This window comes from Watersipora subatra, chromosome 7 (genome assembly GCF_963576615.1).
Source record: "Watersipora subatra chromosome 7, tzWatSuba1.1, whole genome shotgun sequence".
NCBI lineage: Eukaryota > Metazoa > Bryozoa > Gymnolaemata > Cheilostomatida > Watersiporidae > Watersipora > Watersipora subatra.
In genome coordinates, this window is record NC_088714.1 from 19,781,674 (window position 1) to 19,807,698 (window position 26,025).

Sequence of the window (26,025 nt, forward strand, 5' to 3'; positions counted from 1 at the left end):
AGTCTGTATGTAAAGTTAATGACGCGAAGTCGTGTTTGGTGAGATTAGCTAGAATCAGTAAAGTGAGCTATCACTGGTTTCACCTTAGCAGCGTGACCACGGATCACCTTAGCAGCGTGACCACTTGGTATTATGGTCTGTTAGCTCAACACATTTAGGCAAAGTTGAATCACAAGTTCATTTCTTAACATCCTCATTTTACTATAATGCTGTAGTATGATTCATCAAAGTAAATATTACACTTTGCTAGTTAAAATGTAGTCTAACCAAAAATGAATCTAACATTTTCATCTTTCAATTTACAATAAAGCTAGTTAATAAAGCATTAATGAGATGTGCCCCGAATGGTTCATGGTGTTACTAACTTTTCATTTCTAGGCTTTTAAAACCTTTCTTCATATTTTGGTTTATTGATGTGAGAAGAAACTGTTAATGCAAATAGCATTTAGCTACTTTTCTAAAGGAGTGTTTTCTAAAAGTATTGATGACCGCAGCTTAACCTTAACCCTCAGCCAAGTCTGGTAGTAACTAATCTATTAAGTTGTTTATCGGTGTAAATATGCTGGAGTTATCTTATCTTGGTTCTAGGTAACTAATAACATTTTTTAGCAGTGATTCCTTTGAAACATATCCATATTATGTGTTTTATGCTTGCTAGTTACAAAGGTCACAGCCTTCTGTGACCCAGACCCATGTAGAAATGGAGCGACTTGTCACTCTCAGTGGGATGACTACTGGTGTGAGTGTCCTAGGGGATATACAGGCAAGAATTGTGAGACGCCATGTAAGTTATATTACATGATTTCATCTATGCGATGTTATTTCAAAACGTATAATAAAAATTAACTTCACGAAACTGTTTTACATTATAAATAAATTCATTATAATTAGTTTGTGATCCGCTTGTAAGACTTTCTAGTTTGGATGAATAGCATTACTTCTAAGAAAATCTCTGCATTTCTCTACTTGCTTTTAGTTTGCTCCCCAAACCCATGCCTAAACGGCGGAACTTGTACTCTAGACGATGTTAATTACTATTGTACCTGTACTTCATGCTTTGAAGGACCTTGCTGCGCAACACCTATACCAGGTACTTGTAGTGTTGCTCATAGTATATTACTTGCTGTGCAACCCCTATACCATGTACTTGTAGTGTTGCTCATAGTAGATTACTTGCTGCACAACCCCTATACCAGGTACTTGTAGTGTTGCTCATAGTATATTACTTGCTGTGCAACCCCTATACCAGGTACTTGTAGTGTTGCTCATAGTATATTACTTGCTGCGCAACCCCTATACCAGGTACTTGTAGTGTTGCTCATAGTATATTACTTGCTGTCCAACCCCTATACCAGGTACTTGTAGTGTTGCTCATAGTATATTACTTGCTGCACAACCCCTATACCAGGTACTTGTAGTGTTGCTCATAGTATATTACTTGCTGCGCAACCCCTATACCAGGTACTTGTAGTGTTGCTCATAGTATATTACTTGCTGTCCAACCCCTATACCAGGTACTTGTAGTGTTGCTCATAGTATATTACTTGCTGCACAACCCCTATACCAGGTACTTGTAGTGTTGCTCATAGTATATTACTTGCTGTCCAACCCCTATACCAGGTACTTGTAGTGTTGCTCATAGTATATTACTTGCTGCACAACCCCTATACCAGGTACTTGTAGTGTTGCTCATAGTATATTACTTGCTGCACAACCCCTATACCAGGTACTTGTAGTGTTGCTCATAGTATATTACTTGCTGCACAACCCCTATACCAGGTACTTGTAGTGTTGCTCATAGTATATTACTTGCTGTGCAACCTCTTTACCAGGTACTTGTAGTGTTGCTCATAGTATATTACTTGCTGCGCAACCCCTATACCAGGTACTTGTAGTGTTGCTCATAGTATATTACTTGCTGTCCAACCCCTATACCAGGTACTTGTAGTGTTGCTCATAGTATATTACTTGCTGCACAACCCCTATACCAGGTACTTGTAGTGTTGCTCATAGTATATTACTTGCTGTCCAACCCCTATACCAGGTACTTGTAGTGTTGCTCATAGTATATTACTTGCTGCACAACCCCTATACCAGGTACTTGTAGTGTTGCTCATAGTATATTACTTGCTGTCCAACCCCTATACCAGGTACTTGTAGTGTTGCTCATAGTATATTACTTGCTGCACAACCCCTATACCAGGTACTTGTAGTGTTGCTCATAGTATATTACTTGCTGTGCAACCCCTATACCAGGTACTTGTAGTGTTGCTCATAGTATATTACTTGCTGTGCAACCCCTATACCAGGTACTTGTAGTGTTGCTCACAGTATATTACTTGCTGCGCAACCCCTATACCAGGTACTTGTAGTGTTGCTCATAGTATATTACTTGCTGTGCAACCCCTATACCAGGTACTTGTAGTGTTGCTCACAGTATATTACTTGCTGCGCAACCCCTATACCAGGTACTTGTAGTGTTGCTCATAGTATATTACTTGCTGTGCAACCTCTATACCAGGTACTTGTAGTGTTGCTCATAGAATATTACTTGCTGTGTATCCCCTATACCAGGTACTTGTAGTGTTGCTCATAGTATATTACTTGCTGTGCAACCCCTATACCAGGTACTTGTAGTGTTGCTCATAGTATATTACTTGCTGTGCAACTCCTATACCAGGTACTTGTAGTGTTGCTCATAGTAGATTACTTGCTGTGCAACCCCTATACCAGGTACTTGTAGTGTTGCTCATAGTATATTACTTGCTGCACAACCCCTATACCAGGTACTTGTAGGGTTGCTCGTAGTATATACTTGCTGTGCAACCCCTATACCAGGTACTTGTAGTGTTGCTCATAGTATATTACTGCATTCATCAATGCTTTCCGATGAATACCAAAGTTGATAAAAAGATATGTCTGTGCTCACATCTGTTCATACATTCAGCTGATTTGGTAGACACACAGACTTTAAACAATAGCTTTTTAGTCTTCAACTGAATATTTTTGCAATCGACCTTTGGTTTTTGCACTAAATTGGAGTTAAACCTGAAAGTCTCCATTTGTATCACTATTATCGATATGTACTTGCCAGGATGCTCTGGTGTTGTACCTTTAAATACCACAACCTCAACAACCACAACACCCATAACACCCACCTGCTCCCCCTGTCAGTTTGGCAGCAGCTGTCAATGTAAGTATGTTTGTGTGCACTTATATTTTATAATAACATCGTTTAGTAAAATTCGGTATCTTTTCAGCCTGCTTTGAAATATAACATTTCGTGTTAAATATTGCAACATATAATCGATGATCACGCAGGTATTATCATAAAGAAATGTTGGGCTTAAGATACGAGGCTCAGATTAGACTAGTTATAGCATAATCTTATAATGAATGATGTTTAACGGCGCAAAACTTTTGCTGCAAAGGCTTTAAAATAAATTCATTTTAAACTAACAATGTGTGGCTTTTGTCTCATAATGCTGAAAGACAAAAGACGAATGTTGATTTCACATTTTGACATCCATAAACCCTCAAACATTTTTTACAGTTAGCATTCAGTGTGTTGTTATAATAGTTGACACGAGGCACTTTGTGACTACTCATCAATTTTAGTTAACCGAGATGAGCTCTGCTCCTGTAATCCTTGCGATAGCGCTGGACAGCTTTGCTATGACAGAGTTTCTCCAAACAGTCGTGAATGTCTCGGAAAGCCAGGCACTCAAGGCAGTGAATACACATTGACTTTTTCTCAGGACTCCGGTAGTGGTGCTGGCTTCAAGGTAACTGGAATGCATTTTTTTGGTAACTGTTCACTAAATGCTTTATAAATGTGATTGCTACTATAAAAAGTAAACTTACACAAAATTTTAGTAGATTTTATCAGAAAGTACCAGTATTTTTCTATCATTTTTAATTGTTTTTTTATGTTTGTAGTGATCTGACTGCCAATATGTTGCAAAGCTAAAACCTACAAAACTCGGTCATAATTAAATGATGTCAGAAGTTACGCTGCTGCCCGTCTCTCCCTTCGTTATTATTGGCTATTACAGTCAAGTTGCAACATTATGCATCTCTATTTTGTCGGTCCTTTTGCTGAAGTAAAACTGCGGATGTCATAATCACCCATTCACTTGAATCTGAGCATTTTATCATCGATCAAGCTTGGTTGATTTTAGTCTAAAGACACGTTGGCGGTCCGATCACCTCAAACATAAAAAATAATCACAAATAATAAAAAAAATCATACATTCTGATAAAATTTACTAAACTTTTGTGCCAGTTCATCTTTGAAAGGAGTGAGTTTCTTTAATCATTATAACCATTCACTTAAGGTACAGCTTTATGAAACTGCCATCGATGCCAGAAATATTTTAAACATACTCTAATGATAGTAGAAGTAAGATCAGGTTTGTTCATTCAGTGTATCTGTTTCACCTTTATTCTAATATTTATCCAAATATTCCTGTTTTTCAATACAAAAGCTTGTAAAATTTATGTGATTTTCTGATTGGCCAACATTGGTAGTTTTTGCTGAGAAACTAAATAAAGTTGTTTTATATTTAAATAAAGCTAATAATGCACTATAAAATTTGAAGATCTATCAAGGTTCAAAAACTCTATAATGGTTTTGTTTAATCATTATTATATTATGTAGTTTTTTAAGTAAATTTGACTGTCAATTTATTAGGTAATGTTCATATGAGTTTAACTAGCTAGTGTTCATTCGTTAAAAATTCTATCAACTGGCTTTGAGCAACCAGTAATGTAGAAAATTTGATGTAGTAAAAGCAACTTTGAGGTTAATAGTTGTTTTACTAAAATTTTATCCATTTACTCTATCTCTAATAACCAAAAGTGTAAAAAGGTCAGTGCAAAGATATCTTGTCATCAAGCATAAGGCAAACATGGAGATAATTTTGTGAAGCTGGTAATTTTTCAATACCTCTGCAGCAAGGTGGCACTGGTTGTTAGTGAGCTGGCTACATCTGTTTTCTATTTAAAAAAAACAATTGTTTGTTATATTTAGAAGTACTGTTTATATTTGTCAAACACCATAATGTTTGTAGAGTTAGGTGAAAACAAACATTTTAAAGTCACTTTTCACATTACTGTGTACCTTTATTGAAGATTACTATTTGTTTTTTTTGTTTGTTTTTTTCGTATTTGTTTTTTATCGAATTTTGTTCCTATCTTTTTGTCATACACGCTACGTTATTTTATACAACTTTAGTGTGCTAGTTTTCTATCTGCTATGCAACTATATACACATTTATTAATCTATTTATATATATTTATATATATATTTTTTTTATATCTATATATTTCTCAAAGTATGTAGGTGTATATGTCTGTCATTCCGACTATAGCGATAGCTATAGCGCAAGCTGATTATTTTACCAATGCGGCCACGCGTTACAATGCCCCCTTAGTAAGATATTTTTTTCGTAAGGTTCAATTACTATATCTGGGGTCAAGGCCAATTCTTCTTGTGCGGACAATTATATTGTCTCCATAGAAAAGACCTCGACATTTTCTTTCTGTTCGGTCAGACAAAAACAGTACGATATCTCATTTTGTACTTTTGTACCGTTATCGAGAGGTATCAGTATTGTTGTATTCAATGTTTTGATGGATAGCTTCTGCTTCTGTTGGAACAGAAACCTTTTTTATACCCACACACATCTATGCAAGAATTTTGTATTATTAATTCAACATATTCAGGAAATTTATTTGGTTTTCTCAGTTTGTATTAATTGCATTATTACCGAATCATATTTTGTTGTAATCGTAGCTAAACAGATTTAATTTAGCCATTACTTGCTAATTATTTCACATTTACATCTAAACATTTTTATAGCCATTTTATTTTTTTAATTTATTTGACATGCATGAAACATTTTCCTACTGGTATGAAGTTTAAAAGTTATTTGACAAAGTTTGAGAACCTTTACAGTTGCTTTTATTTTCTCTCTCAATTTATTTCAATTACACAAAACACTTTTTTCGTGATATGTAGTTTAAAAGTTAGAATGGCAAATGTTGTTATATATTAAATACAAATCAATTTTCTGACCAGAGACTTTTTTATTACGCGGGCAAGTTTGGGTAGCACAGCTAGTGTTTAATAAAGCAACATACAAACACAATCTCAAAATTTCAAACGTTCCAGGATTTTCTAAGCTCACTATTTAAGATAGTTGAACATTTCTTGTAAATCTTTATTTGCTATAATTTTTCATTCAGAGAGTCTATGTGCATGGTGCGGGTTCTGATCCTGATGGTGGCACAAGATTGGTACGCATATACACCCCGACGATACAGCCAGGAGATCCATGCTATGTAGATGTAACCGTAACTATCACCCTCAACGAGCCAGCATAGTAAGTTGCATCCCAAATCTTCTCTTACACACCCTAGACCATCTTCATAGCCTCCTTCTGGTGAAAAATCTCAGTGGTTACTGGAGCCAATGAAACTTTAGACAACAGGTCTGGCATTTACCAAGTTATTATGTTACTTTATTATTATATATTTATATAATACTTATTATATAATATATAATATGATAATAACATTATCATATAATATATAATAATTATTATAATCTATATAATAAATAATTATTATATATTATTATTATTTTGACGGCCGTTATTGACGAAGTCATTAGCCAATCATATCTCGCAATGTTAATAGCGTCAAAGATGGAATAGAAATCAAGATCATATTTTATTGGCTATAAAGGTGACCCACTTTGCATAATCAGAGTATGAATTGTTCTGGTGTAGTCTTCACAAAAACACATTTCAAATCTTAAACAGTGTAGAAGACCTTTTAATATCAACTTTTTCAAGAGAATACAACTCCGACAAATCATCCTGCTGTAAGCGCATCATTAATAAGTAAAACCCTAGGCTAAAATGCAATACGAGTTTTCGTTATGGTCATTTTGGGTGAGCCATTATTTCAGTTAATAAAATTCATAAAATGAATCACTGCCTTTGATAGTGTGATTTTTAGTGTTATTCATGCAATGATTAATTATTCATATTATTTGTTTTATATATTTTTTTAATATTAATAATGAATTCTAACTCATTTTAATATAATAATTTATTTAAACTTTCAGCAGTGTTTTAATAATTTTAGCGAGGTGTATTTAATATTATCAGATTGCAAGAGCTAGTTAATAACTAATCCCATCACTCAGCTCACTCAGTCGTCAGTTACCATGACAATTTGGCTTAGCAGAAAGCAACATGGTTGCCCTGCACCAATTATCTAAAATATCATTTTGATTCTCATTTAGTGATTTAGGAGTGCCTTTAAACAATTACTCACACCCGTAAAAAGGGTTAAAAATAGCAAAATAAGGTGCTCGAATAATGAGTTTTGCAAAGCAAACAGATCAATTATATTCAGTAGTTTCTAGTCAGCCTGTCAAACTAGTACACAGACACTCAAAAGATGCTAGCGATTTGCAAAGTTTTTCAAACGATGGTAAACGTAATACAATAGCAACTATACCATGTTAAAGATATATTTTGCTAAATTAAAAAAGCATAAACTAATGCTAGATCAAAACACTAAAATAGATTCTTTTCCTCTAAACAAAACTTTTAACTCATTAGTGTAATGACTATAAAAAAATTGATCAGACAACTCTAGTAGTAAAAGTCATCAAATAGTCGGCATTATGGATAAAACATTGTACCCGATTTTGAAAGTCCAAAAAAGCCTTTTAAAATATAAATCCTCAAAACAACATTTCCTTATTTACTACAGAATAAATAAACAAGCCACCTTAAGATACGTTTGTTTTAGCTAAGGACTTTTTAAAAAATTCTAATAGTTACTGATTCGAGCTAAAGAACACTAGTTTCAGTTTCTAATTTTAGTGTGTGCCAAATTACTTTTTATGTTACTATTGTCTGCTCTCTACAGCAACTTTTATAACAGAATTTGGTATTGCAGCTACGATGTTCCAGCAGAATGCCTTAACACAGAAAGCGGGGAAGTGGAAAATGGCAAAGTCCTTCGAGTTGTAGACTTGAATGGACTCGAGATAATTGTCACAGTATCAAATATGGATGGAGACGGTTATTTGGCTATCCCAGATTCTAATGCTGGTAACACTTCAGAATTCATATCTGAATAATCACCTCCTCATCATGACTTTACTTTGACCTTGTCTTGGCAGTTGATACATTGACTATATTTGTCCATGCTGTTTAGATATTGGCATCAAGTGTGAGATTAAAAGCCTTTGTAAAAACTTTTGCATAAATCTAATCCAAGGTGTAAAAACATCGTAAATGTAGAATGTGCTAAAATATGTTTCTAAGAAAGACAATTCTATTTCAATAAAATTAGTTTTAAATTTATAATCATTATTCTTGAGTTTGTATTATAAAGTCATAGTCTAGTCTCTTGGCTAAACTGTTTTAATGTCATTTTAAATAGAAACTTTCAAAATGGATTTTTTGTTTTAAATTTATATTACCTTATTTAACCCATGCACCAATGTTTCTTAATCTGTCGGTATATAGTTTACTTCAACACTAAAATGGGATTGCAAGCAAAACAAAATGTTGATTGGTAAATTTTTTTAAATAAATTATTAAACACGCTACTAAGTTTTCACATCAAAGTTACAATTCTATCAAATTTACCAAAATTTCACTTTTGTGATTAGCATAACAGAAATAACACTTTTGTCTTACCTGAAAAGTTTGAGATGTTACATTCCAAGTAAGAAATTATTATGCTAGGTGTGTTTTTACTTTTGTCTGGTATTAAGTATTGTGGCTTCCGGTATTTTAGGCCAATATTTTGTGACTCACTCATATACTCAGTCAGGAGATGAGCAGTATATAACAGTAGTTGCTCTCGCTGACAACACCGAGCTGACTATTCAGAGACCAGATGAAGAGGCATTGGGAGGAAGAATCCCGCCTCCAACAATTGTGACATTTCAGTTGAATGAACTAGAATCAGTTCGATACGTAAGTTTTTTAATCTAATTGATGATGTTTTCACATTTGAACAAATAAAGTTTATACTTAGAAAATTTGACATTTTGTAAAAGAAAGTATAAACAAACGGCAAGAAATAGTTTTTAATTTTCTGAGATGCTCAGTTTTGGGCATTTGTTAGCAAAGATTTTTTTGAAAAGGATATAACAATAAGTATAGTACAAGCATTCTGGCAAGTTTGGTAGAATGTTACAAGTTAGTACATCTGGTAGAAAATTTGAATTGCAATAAATGCAAAAGTGTAAGTGAATGCATAAATTCTATGCATAAAATTCTAAGCAATAGAGAGAAGGAGAGTAACAGGATGAGTAATTTGAAAAATCTCCTAGCAGACTTATGAAGTACAGATCTTTTGACTAACATGTTCTAATGTCATTTTTAAATAAAAACTTTTAAAATTAAATTTTTGTTTCAAACGTATAATGCTTCATTTAAACCCATGCACCAATGTTTTTTTTAATTTGACAGTATATAATTTACTTCAACACTAAATTGAAGCAAATTACAATCTGCTGATCAGCAAATTGATTTACTGATCAGCCCAAAAGTTACTCAAACATTTTTTAAGCTGAGATCTAATATAATTTAGAGTTACAAACTGAGATTCATCCTCGTTTAGTATAAAAACATGATTACTAATTGTTTGTTTTTGCGTTGCATGTTAGTTCTTGGCATTCTACAGTATCATATAGTAATATAAAAATTACTTTGATGTTGAGCAGTTACTATGCAGTACTTTATAAGTAATATTTATACTAAGTTTGTGTAACAGTTAAAATGAAGTCGGTGAACTCTTACAGTAGTTTAAATTTTGCATCAGTTTTTACTTTCTACAAATAATGTAAAAGCGAAAGAATTTAAGCCCAAAAGTTGACTGCTATTCTTTATCAGCTGTCATCAATTGGCTGTCTAATCTTAAGCTATTTAAATAGCACTAAAAACTCAAATTTGCCTTTTAACAATATTGCTTGGTTGTTAGACAAACATATTTAAGTTTGCAGTTGACCTTTTTTAATGGTAACTAGCTGCATAAACCTAAAATGAACTAATATGCCTTACTATGTTTTGTTGTAAGTTTTATGCAAACAGTGTTCTGCAATTTGCTTTTCAAATTATCAAAAATGTAGATTTCAGTTATCAAAATTAAAACAATCAAAATTAAAAATTAAATTGTTGCCGCAACAATAACTGTCCTCTCCTAAAAATTAGTTTTAGTAGCATATATTCACTTTTTTGAACTGTTTTGGTTTTTACTTCTATCAACAAAGTAATCAAACTATATGTAATCCTCAAAGCTCTTTTGCAGATGTACGCTGACCTCGATGGTTCTGTTATCATATCAAACCAAGACATTCATGTCTGGTCAGGAAATATGGATGATGCATCTCAGAAAACCATAGAGCAATTGCAAACTGTGAACACTTGGGGAGCTCCTTCCAGCAGCTATACCTACATCGTTGTTGGTGTCTCTAATGATCTAACAGGTAGGAGAGAGCTTAAGGTGATATTTTGTTAAGCTTTCCTACTTTGTCAGATGCATTTAGAATTTGAACCTGTATTCACTGTAACAGATGTTTTTATATTGATAAAGCTACCATTTACAAGTTCGAGCAGCAAAATATAACCTAAGACATTTCAGCAGCTTTCTACCTTATCTGAAGTAGAAAGTTTTCCGACAGCTAAAAGTTTAACAGTGTTAACAGTTTTCTTGACTTAACCTCAATAGTGTCCGAATGACTATTATTTTTACTCCATTTCTGTCTTTCCTTCATCTTCTCTTTCTTTGTTGCGTTATTTATGCTTTTTAGTTGACTTTGTGTATATATGTTCATTCAACGCTCAATCATTTTTTGTTCATTTACTTTTACATCAAAACATAGTTGCTGTGAGGGTTTTTTAAACGATACTAACCTTGCTTTAGTATTAGCTAGCGGTAAGCTCAGCAATGCCCAGAATTTATTTCATGTTCAATTAGATAGCCTGTAGGTGGGTGTTTAAGATGCTGGTTCTCAGGAACCTGATGGAGTTTTAGGACCAAATATTTTTTGAAAATTTCGCAAAATTCGCAGAGCATATGCATGTAAAGTTTGGACAAGGTTGGCTGAAAATGTCAAAATACAGTGTTTATGCAGACTAACAGACAGACAAAATGACAAAGTTGGATTTATTAATAAATATTTTTTGACTGTAAACATATAGAGGCTTTTTTAAAGTTGTAGTGAATGAAGATTCTGTTGGAAGTTCTGGCTCCCTTTTTTTAACCTAATGCATACTTCACTTGCAGATACAGCTGATGTCGTGCATATTCAGACAGCTTTGGAAACGAGCTACTCGTTGTATAGGGTATTGCCTACTGGAGAACAGGAGACGGTGACGACAACTGGCAGAGTAGAAGAAACTCAAGGTAACTTCAATATTTGCTTAATATACGTCTGGCTATTTGTGGAAGTCAGCTGCAACAAATAAGGCATAACATGATTAAAGCTCATGCCACAAGAGCCTGTAGCAACATGCCACAAGAGCTTGTAGCAACATGCCACAAGAGACTGTAGCGACATGCTACAAGAGCCTGTAGCGACATGCCACAAGAGCCTGTAGCAACATGCCACAAGAGCTTGTAGCAACATGCCACAAGAGACTGTAGCGACATGCCACAAGAGCCTGTAGCGACATGCCACAAGAGCCTGTAGCGACATGCCACAAGAGCCTGTAGCAACATGCCATAAGAGCTTGTAGCAACATGCCACAAGAGACTGTAGCAACATGCCACAAGAGCTTGTAGCAACATGCCACAAGAGACTGTAGCAACATGCCACAAGAGCCTGTAGCGACATGCCACAAGAGCCTGTAGCAACATACCATAACATTGTAGTTCAGCATTCGAGCTCTTCATATCTTCATGTTTCTGAAAAGCGAGTAAATTTTAACAACGGATATACGTAATGTTCTGGTTGATAAATATGAACAAGAAAGATTAACAGAATATATTAATACAAATATAGTGCTTAGCGTAAACCATGTGTAACATATAAGCAAAAAATAAGCATTTAGCAAAATCTTTTCGGTTTATGAAATTACTTTGAATGTTTGACAGCTAATTAATATGGTTTCATTTCAGCTAGAGATTTGAAGTAAGAGCAAAAATATCAAAATGGAGAGGGGTTTCCTTTGCCAGTATACAAGTAAAGGCTAGGCTTCACATAATTTAAAAATAAAATTAAGTTTTTTTCTTAAATTTTTTATGCCGGCAAATAGGTCTAGTATTTTTTGTAGGAATGCCAAAATCAATTTAAGTTATATGGGTAGCAATGGTTCACTTTAATATCAGAATACATTTATGCAAAGCTCCCTCTCCCCTTATCTTACGGGACATACATAGCTAGCTCTAGTAAAGGGGATTTGAAGCTAATCTTCCAGTCTATGATACTCAAGTGACACAAGCATAGCTAACATTGTGATATGTGAGGGAGTTACTTGTAGGCATCTCATCAGACTATTATTTTAATAAAGGCAGTCATTAGTAATATTTTATCTTCAATGGATAATTCAACTTTGCAATAGTAAACAAATTACATTGGCCTATATACATGTATATATATATATACCTATATTTTTTTTCAAATTTTATTTTATTTTTTCAAACTTTATATATACATATAAAATTTGAAAATTGTTTTTTTTTTCTAGCTAACCCAAGTGTGGTACTGTCCACTTAAACTCAAGTCTTTTACTAAAGACCTGAAGGTTTGAGCGCTCGTCTCTAAACCACAGCCATTTCCTATAATACTATTTTCTGTAGTTCACTTGTGTTGATTGTTGACAGTATTTGGGCAAACAATTAATTTATTGGCAATAATTTCATTTCAAATAAATTTTTTTAGGTTATGCCAAATAAGAACTATAAAATAAAAAGGGCAACAGTTAGTCAACCAAATAAAATAAATGATCTGACATGTGGGGTTCAAAACTTTCCCTTCAAAAAGAATGTGTCTTGGGTGGAACACTGTTAAAGGAGGTAGCAATAATATTTTCGAAATAATTGTTGGTTGAGTGCTATTTTCTCATAACACATAAGCTGAAATGAGTTAAAAACCTGTAATGGTCATGTGAAAGAATAAAAAATGAGGATGAAAAACCAGGAAAGATTTTTAAACCTACATGTATTATCGGTATAAAACAAACATTTAACATTTAACATCAGCAGAGTAAAAGTTTGAAATTATGTAGAAAGATCGTTCATAAGAACAAGATATGATAAAGTATGATGCAGGTTTGCAATAAGTCGAAAAGCTCATTTTGTCGTCAAAAATGAGCATTAGTCTTAGTCAAAAATTATGACTAGTTTTAGCAGTTTATATCTTAATTGATGTTGATTATTTGTTATAGAATACTACCTGGGCTCATTGGGTTCTGGAGAGTCATTTGTGCTGATCACGGACCAGCCCGTGCAGGTGACTCATAGTATTAGAGCTGAGGCTTCTAATGGTGAGAACTACTACTCTGCTTATACCATTATCCCTCAGGTAGATCTTTATGCCGGCAGCTACAGCTTCCAAACTCACGGGTAAGTTTGATCTCTTGCTTGTTTCTTTAATTTCTACTCAGTCCACTCTTAATGCTCCATAAGAACTGCTAAAATTACTATTAAAGACCATAATTAAATTGAACGAGGCATGATTTGAAATTTGCTAGTTTTGCTGTTCAAAAGTCTGATTTTGCTCTAATCCAGGTCAACTTTAAGAAGAATCAGTTCACTTTTAATATCTAATAGCAATTGCTAAAATTATTAATAAAGACTATAATTAAATTGAACGAGGCAATATTTGAAATTTGCATGTTTTGTTGCACAAAAGTTTAATTTTGCTCATCTCGTTGACCACGAAGAACATCTTTGAATAAATTTCCATGACTGTTGATTTTTTAATAAGATTAAATACTATGCCATCAAATAAACTATGAGCTTAGGTTTTTACTTGGTCTATGGTACAGTGTTCTATACCACTTTTCTTTGTAATCTAGTTTTGTTTTTCAATTTTATAATTTTAGGGAGCGCAGTGATGTCGGCAGCGACTACGTGCGTCATTACTTGACGTTGGTGGCTCCTAGAAATACAATTGCCGATGCACCTGATTACTTCAACGATATTCTTATTTATTCCTACAACTTTGCAACAGGAGCAAATAGTACCTTCAGTACTGAGGATCTCGGTATGTATTGTTATCATTAATGTTATTGTTGTTCTCTGATAGAGTCTATGAAGTTACCATTATCTACAATCCTTTGTAATCAAAAGAATCATAAAGTTTGTTTAGAATATATTTATTCATCTATATATATAAACCTCAAAGTTTCTCCAGCTATAGCTGATTAGTATTTAGAAATGAAAAACCCGTATCGCAGAAGATTTGATTTCCAAACCTCTTGTTCACCTGGCGATAAATTAAGCCATTGAGCCACGCGAGATACTACGGATTCATCGGATGATATGAGTCATTATCTAGGTTAAAATCCGCATAGCACTCTGCGTTATGGCGCAACATCACTAAAGCTTGCTCTCATGGCTCGTGTTACTAAGTTTAGCAATAGTGATACTAGCTTACTCAAATTAGTCATTGGCAATGTGCTAGGCAAATGGCAAGTGGCAGGCAACTACATTAACTGCCACTGTTTATAAGCTGCTTTCTAATATCCGTGCAAAGCAGGGCATTTGGCTAGTCTTCCTTTATAAACATGAATTTAATACATGTTATAGAGTATAGAGTTATAGAATATAAAGTTATAGAGTATAGAGTTATAGAATATAGAGTTATAGAGTATAGAGTTATAGAATATGGAGTTATAGAGTATAGAGTTATAGAGTATAGAGTTATAGAATATAGAGTTATAGAGTATAGAGTTATAGAATATAGAGTTATAGAGTATAGAGTTATAGAATATAGAGTTATAGAGTATAGAGTTATAGAATATAGAGTTATAGAATATAGAGTTATAGAATATAGAGTTCTAGTCTTATCTTTTTCTTGTAGGTTTATTTTAAAGTAACATATTATTCTAGATCCCTCTCAAATTGAGCTGCTGCAGTTATTAAAAATTTAAAATGGTTAAGTGAAGTTTTTTTTTATTCAGTAGAAGTTATAGTAAAAATTACATCACTAGCTGATTATAAATTTAGCTAGTGTTATTTTTTACTCAGCTAACAAGGGCTTGTTGCAGTTTTTTGGCAGACTCGGATTAAATATTAATTATTAAATACTCAATATTAAATATTGATCATAAAATATTGATTATTCTAAACTTGCTAGAGCTCTTTAAGCAGTTTTATTAGTTGTTTACATTGTTCCTAGTTAGAGGATGCTGCTATATATTAAAAAAACTTATTAACTTATTTGTATGCATAACTGCATAGCTGTACAGCTGTATGACTGTACAACAGTACTACTGTACAACTGTATGACTGCGCAACTGTATGACCAGACTGTGCAATTGTATAACTGTATGAGTGTATGATTGTACGACTGTACTACTGCACAACTGTATGACTGCACAACTGTATGACCGGACTGTGCAATTGTATAACTGTATGACTGTACAATTGTACAATTGTACAACTGTACAATTTGCTTTTGCTACTGTACTTTCTTAATTCGTTAAAACCTATACGTGTAACACTGTTATTGCATGTATTTTATAATTAAAGCTTAAATGGCACAATAATATCGTGATCAATGTGTTGCCATACCAAAATTGTAAAAGGTAAGAGAAAATTCAAGATATAAGCTAAGCAGAGCTGTCTCCTCACAAGTTACCTGGCTTATATTTTGTTAGAGAAACACACTGTTTCATCTAAAATGTTGTTTATGTGATACTCATTATAGTTTCATTTATCAGTTTCTCAGTTTTAGTGCTTATTGTATTGTTTTAACTACATGTATGTAGTAACTGTTCTGTTAGGCGGTAATGCATTGTATATCAAATCGAAGCTGCTAAAATCATGGAACTCTGCTAACAATGTTTTAATCAGTTCATAAAAAAGTTTTGCACATATTTCTGTGTTGCAGGAGTTAACTGGGTTCCTCTAACTGATGCATTCTGGGGTGCAGTAATAGAACTACCCTACGCTGGCGTCTACTATTTGAGCAACCCATCTGTGTCTGAGTGGAATTTCGGCGCAATATATTACGCAGTTTCATCAAGTTCAGGCTCTTCCGTGTCTCGCTTGCCCAACGCTGCATTCCCTCTGGGCTACGACATGACAAAAACTAACAACATTGCTAAACCTATTCTATGCAGCAGATGCATGAAAGGTCCAAACTGTGACATACCCATCATCAACTCATGCGTCTGTAATCCTTGTGAAAACTTTGATGATGAGTGTGAAGATGGGCCTGATCCAGATACAGAAAGGATTTGTGAAGATATCCCAGATATTACTGGTGTTCCTTTCACTCTCATGTTCATGCAAAACCGACCAGATAACACAGACAAAAGAGAGCTGGTTTGTATTAGACCTTGTTCAAATTTTTGAGCACCAGCTTTTAAAAATGGTGAATGGTTTGAATAGTTTGTTTGTGCAAAAAATCATCAAAAAATTTAGCATCCAGCAAAACTGAACTCAGGTTGAAAAATAAGTTTCAGCTCAGAATTCTGTTCCCTATAAAATTTGAGTTTTGGAAAGTACGTATTTTGAATTTAACTTTTAAGTTTTAGCGTTGAGACTAAAAGGTGAACATGCATTAGAAATTGCAGTAAACAGCTGTGGAATCAAAAAATTCATTTACACCTAAAGTCTTGCAGGATAAACAACCTACTTGCCAGCTCAGAGCAGAAATGCTTTACCTGGCTCAACTATAGAAATCAGAGATACTTTGTATCCTTCGTTTTTTTGTGACATCATTTTATCCGTTGTTGGCCATCTCTATAGACAATTTTATCGTTAAAAACATGAAGCTTTTGCAATGAATTTTTGAAAACGATGCTTTTGTTTGCTTTTTTTATTATAGTATCAAAACAACACCTAAAAGTACTAGTAAATAAAAGAAAGACGATCGTTTTCTACAAATATGGCAGCTTTTTCGTGAACGAGCGCATGTGCAAACGACTCGATGGCGTCAAAAGAAATGATGGATGCATAGGTTTTAGGGTATGAAGAAAAAGAAATTATTTTAAATTTAGCGATGAACTCATCAGGATGAAGCCGAACAAATCAAAAAGTTTGGTTTGGCTTAGGTAATTAGAGCCACAAGAATATCTATGCAACTTTTAAACCTCTTTATCTCAATACTGAATTTTGCTGAAATAAACAATTTGTGCGTTGTGTAACCAAAATGACTAAGTTCAAGATTACTCATGCCTAAAATTATTTTGTTTAAAGAATCGTCTTGATATAAAAATTAGGTTAGCTGTACTCTCATTCATAAATAGAAAGCAATTCTTAACCAAATTGGTTTATCATGTATTGCTACCAAAAACAAATGCTCATTGCATTGAACTGTGTTTTTGCTTTTTGTCACATATATTACTTTCTATTTTTTGTTATGTTCTAGGAAATATATGTAACGGCTGCAGGCTCACTCACCAGAGATGTAACTATTTATACTCCAACTCTCAATCCATCTGATCCTTGTTATTTCAGTTTATCCGGAAGTGTTCCTGGATTCACCGTTTCACGGTTAGTCTTGCCACTATTTTTTCATCAATTTCTTTATATTTATTTTTATTCACTAACTATGCTATTTCAAATTTAAAGATAATTTCTCCCAATGACTAAACTGAAATGAACTCATAATTTGAAATAACTATTTTTATGTATAAATTCTTTTCTTTATATATAGAGAAACATTTTTTATTTTAAACAGTCACTAGTGTGGAGTGAATGTTATCTACTGCTATCCGCTATTATAAAGCTTATAGGTAAATATTACTTTTAGATGCAACTTAATTTTAATAATTTTGAGATTCTAGTTTCTGCTATTATTTTAGCCAAAAATCAATTGACTTTGTAAGTATTTTGTTAATTCAAGGTTCACCATACCAGACGCAGAGTGCATGGAGACAGTGGGTTCTGGAATATTTCCTGCTAAATCTATTAGGGTGGACGCAGCCAGTGGTTTAGACCTGTTGGTGTATGCTGTAAACAGGGATCAATTTTCTGCTGATGGGTAAGAAGACCTCTTCACATGCAATCATTCTTTCTCTTATTTACGGGTGTATTGTTCAACAATCTATTTTATGTATGTATGGAAATCGTTTAAATACAATATATAATTAGTCTTTATATCTGCAGCTTAGAAAAATTATGTTGACTATTACCAAAAGCTTTCAATGTTTTTATTTAGTTAACACTATTGTCATCTTTCAGCATTTCAAACCTCATCATTATAACAAGCTAAGCATTTAATATAATATTTACGTTTTCATACATAATGATTTGTTGTAAGTCTTAATATACCATGTTTTAGTAGCAATTTAGTTTCTTTGATGAAGGTTTATGTCATTTAGCAGTTTTTTCATGTTTTTCAACATGTGACTACAGGTGGACTGCTTACCCAGATCAATACGGTGGCAGAGATCACTATGTTGTTGCCCATGGCCCTCCAGTCTATGGCACCCAGTTTGCGGTTATAAACACTCAGTCAACAAGCACGAATATAGACATTACTTATACCGGTCTAGCTGAACCCGATCTCGCTGGCACTAGTTTCCGACTTAGTCCTGGCCATGTTTTACAGATTCAAGTGAGTCAATTTAGTATCAGACTATCATCTTTTGTAACTGCCTTTTTAACTTATACTAAAGAAAATATATTTAAAATTTTTATATTACACAAAACAACACTACTAAAATTGTATGTTTCAGTTAATGAAATTTCTGTTACTACATCCTGTAGTTCACTATCTTGACTCCTCCAGAATATTATTATATTGCTGACTTGTAAAACACATTTGTTCAACTAATTCAATAATTTCTGATTTCTGTCTTTTCATTTTTTTATTTCAATGTGTAACGAAGAACATGATTTGGTTGATGGTTACCAGTGCCAATTAAAAGTTACACATAAATGCATTTACTATCATAGAAGCTTTCTTATGTTTATTAGAGTGCAGGTGACTTGACTGGTACCCGAATTCAGTCAGATCGGCCTATCAATGTCTACAGTGGAAACATACGAGGTCTTGTGGACGAAGTCGAAGATCCAGCTATTGGAGATATCGACACTGGCTCTCGTGATCATATGGTTGAACAGCTAATGTCTGTTGACAAATGGGGCAAAACCTTCCATATTGAACCTATTCCAGACCGAGTGTTCGGTAAAATATTTTTTATTTGTGTATCGCTTAAAAAATTGAGCATTTTGTGAAAATGCTGTTTCAACTTTTGAAAAATTAGGTGTGTAATCATAAATCTATTGCAAGAGTGCATTTAACCACACCACTGAGTAATTACTATTTATTTCACAGACAGGTAGTTTAAAAATTTAGTAACTATTAAGATGCATTATTTATAATTGCAATGTGCTGATGTGAGATGTCTTCAGTATAATGGTTTTGATTCACACACACACAATGTATGTGAATTGAACCAATAACTGATAAGAAAGAATATAATTGATTGAACCATTGGTAAATGCCTATTTCTTTAGTATTAAAGGTAGCTCTCACGGTCTATTAAGACAAACAAAGATAACACAAAAGTATTGCAAACTAGGAGAGCTAGATTATAAATTGTAAACAAGCTAGATTATTGTAGTGTAATAACAAAGCTGTTCATAAAAAAAATACACCGAAGCATAATTTTATGATGGATTGGTATATATATTGCACAGTTTTTATTCAAGGTATAGAAGTTAATTTCTATTTTAATGTTTTATTAATAGGAGACCAGCTCAAAGTAGTAGCAAGAGCATCTGGAACAGACTGCACACTTTACAGAAGGTTACCAGATGGCGTGATCACTACAGAATCATTTGAAATTGGCCAAGGCGAATTCTTCACCCGAGATGTGATCAGTAATAGTACCTACAAGCTGACTTGCACAGATAGAGTTTTTGCAACACAGGTATGAGTTTTGCAACACAGGTATGAGTTTTGTAACACAGATATGAGTTTTGCAACACAGGTATGAGTTTTTGTAACACAGGTATGAGTTTTGTAACACAGGTATGAGTTTTGTAACACAGGTATGAGTTTTGTAACACGGGTATGAGTTTTGTAACACAGGTATGAGTTTTGTAACACAGGTATGAGTTTTGTAACACAGGTATGAGTTTTCTAACACAGGTATGAGTTTTGTAACACAGGTATGAGTTTTGTAACACAGGTATGAGTTTTGCAACATAGGTATGAGTTTTGTAACACAGGTATGAGTTTTGTTACACAGGTATGAGTTTGGTAGCACAGGTATGAGTTTTGTAATACAGGAATGAGTTTTGTAACACAGGTATGAGTTTTGTAATACAGGTATGAGTTTTGTAACATAGGTATGAGTTTTACAACATAGGTATGAGTTTTGTAACACAGGTATAAGTTTTGTAACACAAGTATGAGTTTTGCAACACAGGTATGAGTTTTGTAACATAGGTATGAGTTTTTGTAACACAGACATGAGTTTTGTAACACAGGTATGAGTAGCAGGCATTGGCTCTTTCAAATTATTAATGCATATTAATTTTAGTCAGCTTTATAAAAATTTATTCAATTTGTTTTTTCAACTTTTATTGCCTTTCTAGTTACAGATGATCAACCGTATGATAAAAAGTTGCAAGCACATATTTAACCGTTGTTCCCCATTTTTACATAGCAGCTCTACACCGTTCATTAGAAATAAAATAATATAAGAATAAAAGAACAAAAATTAAATGTAAAGTGCCTTCAACTTGATTAAACTGGCTAGATATACATGTATATAGATAGATGTATAGAAAGATGAAATATTTAGATAGAAATAGATAAATAGTTAGATACAGTAGATAATTAGATAAGTAGATAGATAGATGGTTAGACGGATAGATGGATAGATGGATAGATGGATAGATGGATAGATGGATAGATGGATAGATGGATAGATGGATAGATGGATAGATGGATAGATGGATGGATAGATATATAGATAGATAGTTAAATAGAGAGATAGATAGATAGTTAGACATAGGCTAGATAGACACATAGATAAATATTTAGATAGATGAGATATTTAGATAGATGAGATATTTAGATAGAGATAGATAGTTAGGCAGATAAATAGATAGTTAGACATATAGATATTTAAATAGATAGATAGTTAGATAGATAGATAGTTAAATAGATAAATATTTAAATAGATAGATAGATAATTAGACAGGTAGATAGTTAATTAGATAGGTAGTTAGATAAATAGTTAGATAGATCAATATAATCCTTTTTTACTCCACTCAATGTTGTTTAGAGCAAGTGTTTCCTCGTTAATAAATGAGACGGTTTGCAGTGCCAATGTATATATATATATTACTTTATTGGCTATAGATAATGATTTTAATATATTGTGTGATGACTCATGTATTAAGTAAGGATGCTTTGCTGCTGTGGCTGATGCATATACATAGATCTGAAATTTCTTTTACTTTCGGAATGTTTACTTGAAGCTGGCTTTTTAGAAGACTATTATAAAAAAGAATCAGGATGAAGTATATTGAGTAGTTCTTCTGTCAACGCTCTTTTACGGTGCAAAGACTTTGTCGATATTTGAAAGCCAAGTAAAGAAATGGTGACCAAAAGCTGTCTTGTGGTTTTAAAATGGATACAAACAGCAATCTTAGAGCTTAGGGATTAGAATGCATTTCAAGAAACTGTATTCTTTAACTAAATAGTTAATCAAGGCTTGGGTAATTTCAATATTCTGTAAGTTTTTTTCTAGCAACGTTTGTGTTGTTACTTACTGCGGTGGTTACTTACTACTTAAGGGGCGATTTATGCTTGTCTACAAAAATTCCTTCCTTCAAGTTTCTTATTTGATTAAATTTACATTTTATTCTACAGCTTCTAGAGTAAAATATGAATTTATTTTATGTTTTAATAGAAGGCTTTGCTATGACGCTGTTTGGCAAATATGTTGCACCAGGGCATGTGTACTCTTACAAACTTGCACCCTTTTTAGATAGTTGTCTATCCTGTAAATTTCTTTTGTAGATTACTAAGAGTCAAGAAAGGGGCTCTCACCTCCATGACCCGTCCCTAATTACAATTCCTCCCTTGGAACAGTATGCTAATAGGTTCATTTTCAGTGTTCCTTTGTTTAGTGGAGGTAAGATTATAGTTACATGTATCTTTTCTCAAGCTCGCAAATTTTTTGCTACAGAATATTTACTACCATACAAAAATTATAAAAGCTATAGTTCTGTTATGTTAATAGGTCATAGATACATGAAACCGTAAATTTTACCTTTTTATTCATTTTGAAAGTTGTATGTTAGTGAAGTAAAAATAGATTTGATAAGCTTATTCTGTTGCAACAGTTAACCAGGTGTATGCTTAGCGGCCTTCCAAGGTGGTTTTAAATGGTAAAAACTGGTTTCAATTTGTTAATTTTGCTTGGCTTTAGAATGTACACTTTAGCCTTGTGTTTCTAAAAACAAAAGGTTTTTTTTGACATTAATAGCTTGTCTTTTATGTACTGCGGTACTGAAATTACATGCGTATTTGGTGAAAATTGTTATGTAACGCTTTTATTAGATCTCAGTTTGTTAACTGATATTTAATACATATCTAATATCTGATAACTGATATCTAATAAATATCAGATTAGATTAGATAGCTGATATCTAATAAATATCTGATTTCTCTGGTATAAGTTTGTTAACTGATATCTAATAGGTATCAGTTAACAAACTTATATCAGAAAAAATATCAGAGTGAACAGAGAAAATCTTGTCAATACTCTCAATCGAAGTAGACAGCTCAATATACTGTATTGACTGCTGGATTGTGATTTTCTTCATGTTAATTTTAAGACCACTCGAACTGTCACTTATTCACATGTACATTGGAGGTACTTTATCAGGTCTTCTTGTGGGTCATTTATTTTTAACTCAATATTAAAATAGGTTGTTTTTTTTCACTTCTCCTTTGGCAGATTTTTGCTTCTTCAATTATGCTCATTTTTACAAGTTCAGAATTAATCACAGCATGTAGTTGATGGTAAAAGTTTAAAATTTGTAACTTTTCAATTTTTCTCACTCCATCTATTTTATAAAGCGTATATAATGCATATATAGTTAATGCATCCATGCAGTTTTGAACAGTAGTAGTTTTGAATTAGTCTCCTATTATAAGGATCGGTATACGGCAATTTAAAGCATTTACAAAGTAAGCTATAGTATCTGTAAGCAACTTTATTGATAATGATGGCATTACAAATAATGGTGTACAATTGTAGGTGGTGATGATGTTCAACGGCCATATGAATTTAGAATTATCTTAGTATCTGCCAGAGATGAAGACAGAGCTGGTATACTTGTAGCTCGTGACGGTGTACCAACCCCAGTGTCTAGTAAGCTAAAAACTCATATAATTATAATTTTATGAAATTTATCGTACTTTCCAACAGAAGTTTAAAAGTACAAGAAAATGATTGAGAGTTGACTCGCATATGCTTGGACTCAAAATATTACTTTTAGCAAAAAGATAATAGTCCATTGTAAAAACATCAATACGCAATGACTAGTAAGTCCTCCATACTGTATGTATTCATCAAGTGTGATGGTCATCCCAATGAGTAGTAGAATACAACTCAACTTTAGAAAATTATATTTACTCTCCTGTGGATGTGAATTTCACCAATTGAGTAATATTTACGTCTGTGATTAAACATATCATATTTAGCTGTATGTACATCCACTGATACACACAGATAGTTTGTAGGCCACAGATCCAGTAGCCACTAATGAATCTCTATGTCGAAGCATGTCGTGTTTAGCTACTTCTAGCTATCAAGCCCAATGATTATTCTGTAATTAGCAGCTTTTCTTGTTGATACATAACAAGAACTCACAATATTTAATGGATTTTCTGAGTAAATATTTATTTAAACATACATTGTTGTTCTCTAATATTCTTATTGGTATGATTTAGCGAGTAGCCATATTTTTTTAATTCATACTCTGTAAACATGTTTGTTTTTTTAGCTTAACCGTTGACATCTATATATCTATATATAGATATATATTTCTCAAAGTTTGTCGTCTGTACTTCTATATATTCAGCTGTAGCTATTAAAATCTTGGAATTAAAATAATCACATTTTGATGGATTTGAACTCATGGAGATTGCAACTGCAAGTTTCAATTCCTCACACTCTACCACTGAGCCATATAAGAAACTGAACAGAAATGTTATCATATACTGTATAGCGTTTGCACATGCTAAATGATGTGTTATTTAAAACTAGGAATTTTATTAACTATGAAACGCGCTGCTTTGTTGTGTTTTCTTAAACTTCTATTTTCAGTTTTTTGTAAGGTTTAATTGCTATATTGCGGTCAAGGCCAATTCTTTTCAATCGGACAATTGTATCATCTCGGAAGAGCCTCTACAGTCTCTCTCCATTTGGTCAGACAAAGACGTTACGATATTTCAATTTTACATTTGTACTAGTATCGAGAGGTACCAGTATCCGTCATATTCAAAGTTTTGATGGATAGCTTTTGGTGGAACGGTAGCCTTTTTTTATACCCACACTCACTTCTATGCAAAAATGGTTATTATTAATTCAGCATATTCAAGATTTTTATTTTGTTTTCTTAGTTCATAGTAATCGTATTATTACTGAATCATTTTTTATTGTAATCGTAGCAAGAGAGACTTAATTTAGCTAATTACTTGCTAATTATTTCACATTTAAGTAGTTTTATAGTTGCTTTATTTTTTTTTTACCTGCATAAAATATCTTCCTCATGACATAAAGTTTGAAAGCTAAAATCATTTAACAAAGTTTGAAAACCTTTACACCTGTTTTTATTTTTACTCTCAACTTATTCTAACTACACAAAACACTTTCCTTATGATATGTAGTTTGAAAGATAGTAGGGCAAATTTTGTTATATGTTCAATACAAATAAATTTTATGTTCAAAGACTTTTTTATTACCTGGGAAATGCTGGGTCATACAACTAGCATAAATACATGTTTGTATGTAACTCATTGTATTTTTTGCAGCACTGGGTACGTGGAAGCCTGTGCCAGAATCAAACTACTTCAACATCGCCTTTTCGGTTGAGTCAGGAACTAATGTGATCGTTCATCCAACACACACAGTTCAATTCATGTGCATCTTTTATGGATCTGATGACAGAGAGTCTCTTGGATTCCCTATTGGACTGCGACTTACTCAAATTTCTGACTAATATTCTTTTCTCGTAGACTTTTTCAATCATATTTAAACCAGACAACTTACTAATCATATGTATGGCTAATAAACGGATGATTTGAAACTGCTATAATTCTGATTCAATAATATATTGATTTTATTAGATGCTTGTGGCTAAGCAAGGCAAGTGTATATAATCTAGTTTTGTTTTTTATTCCAAATTTATGAAGAGGTTTTGAGTTTTCCAAGTAATCATTTTTTACAGAACATATCAAGCTTGTACTAAATTTCATCAAAACATATGGTTCAATATAAACCAAGCAATTCTCAAAGTCTTATCTCTGAGCAACAATCTCAAGGCGCTTTTTGAACTCGTTTAAAAACATGTAAATGTAATTCAACTTGTAAAATTTTCAGGAGATTACAAACTCATTGTATGATCAATGCCTTGATTTAATATTGAACTAGACACCATGACTAATCGGAAATATATGGCAAATCTGTTTTGATAGTTGTTTCTAATGTTACTAAAATTCTAAAAACAATTTCTATGAAAGACTTGCTATGAAATACATAGCTTAAAGCTGTGTTTTCTATTCACTCTTATACAGCAAGGCGAGTGGAAATAGATTATTATAAAAAATAATGA

General features: G+C 32.9%; 1 protein-coding gene and 1 long non-coding RNA gene across 2 annotated transcripts; both read left to right on the plus strand.

Moving 5' to 3' along the window:
• The first annotated feature begins 989 nt into the window (after positions 1–989).
• On the plus strand, positions 990–3,750 carry LOC137399271 (uncharacterized). The gene is made up of 3 exons (XR_010979138.1): positions 990–1,090; positions 3,095–3,193; positions 3,619–3,750. It is a non-coding gene; the product is annotated as an uncharacterized lncRNA (long non-coding RNA).
• Positions 3,751–5,350: 1,600 nt separating this feature from the next.
• Positions 5,351–25,708, plus strand: LOC137400521 (uncharacterized). The gene is made up of 17 exons (XM_068086847.1): positions 5,351–5,434; positions 6,250–6,386; positions 7,981–8,135; positions 8,830–9,011; positions 10,348–10,525; positions 11,326–11,445; positions 13,428–13,605; positions 14,088–14,248; positions 16,100–16,536; positions 17,585–17,709; positions 18,062–18,199; positions 18,574–18,775; positions 19,138–19,348; positions 19,915–20,096; positions 22,202–22,316; positions 23,448–23,561; positions 25,226–25,708. The coding sequence occupies exons 1-17, from the start codon at positions 5,351–5,353 to the stop codon at positions 25,411–25,413; spliced, it is 2,907 nt and encodes a 968-aa protein (XP_067942948.1). The 3' UTR covers positions 25,414–25,708.
• The last annotated feature ends 317 nt before the right edge of the window (positions 25,709–26,025 follow it).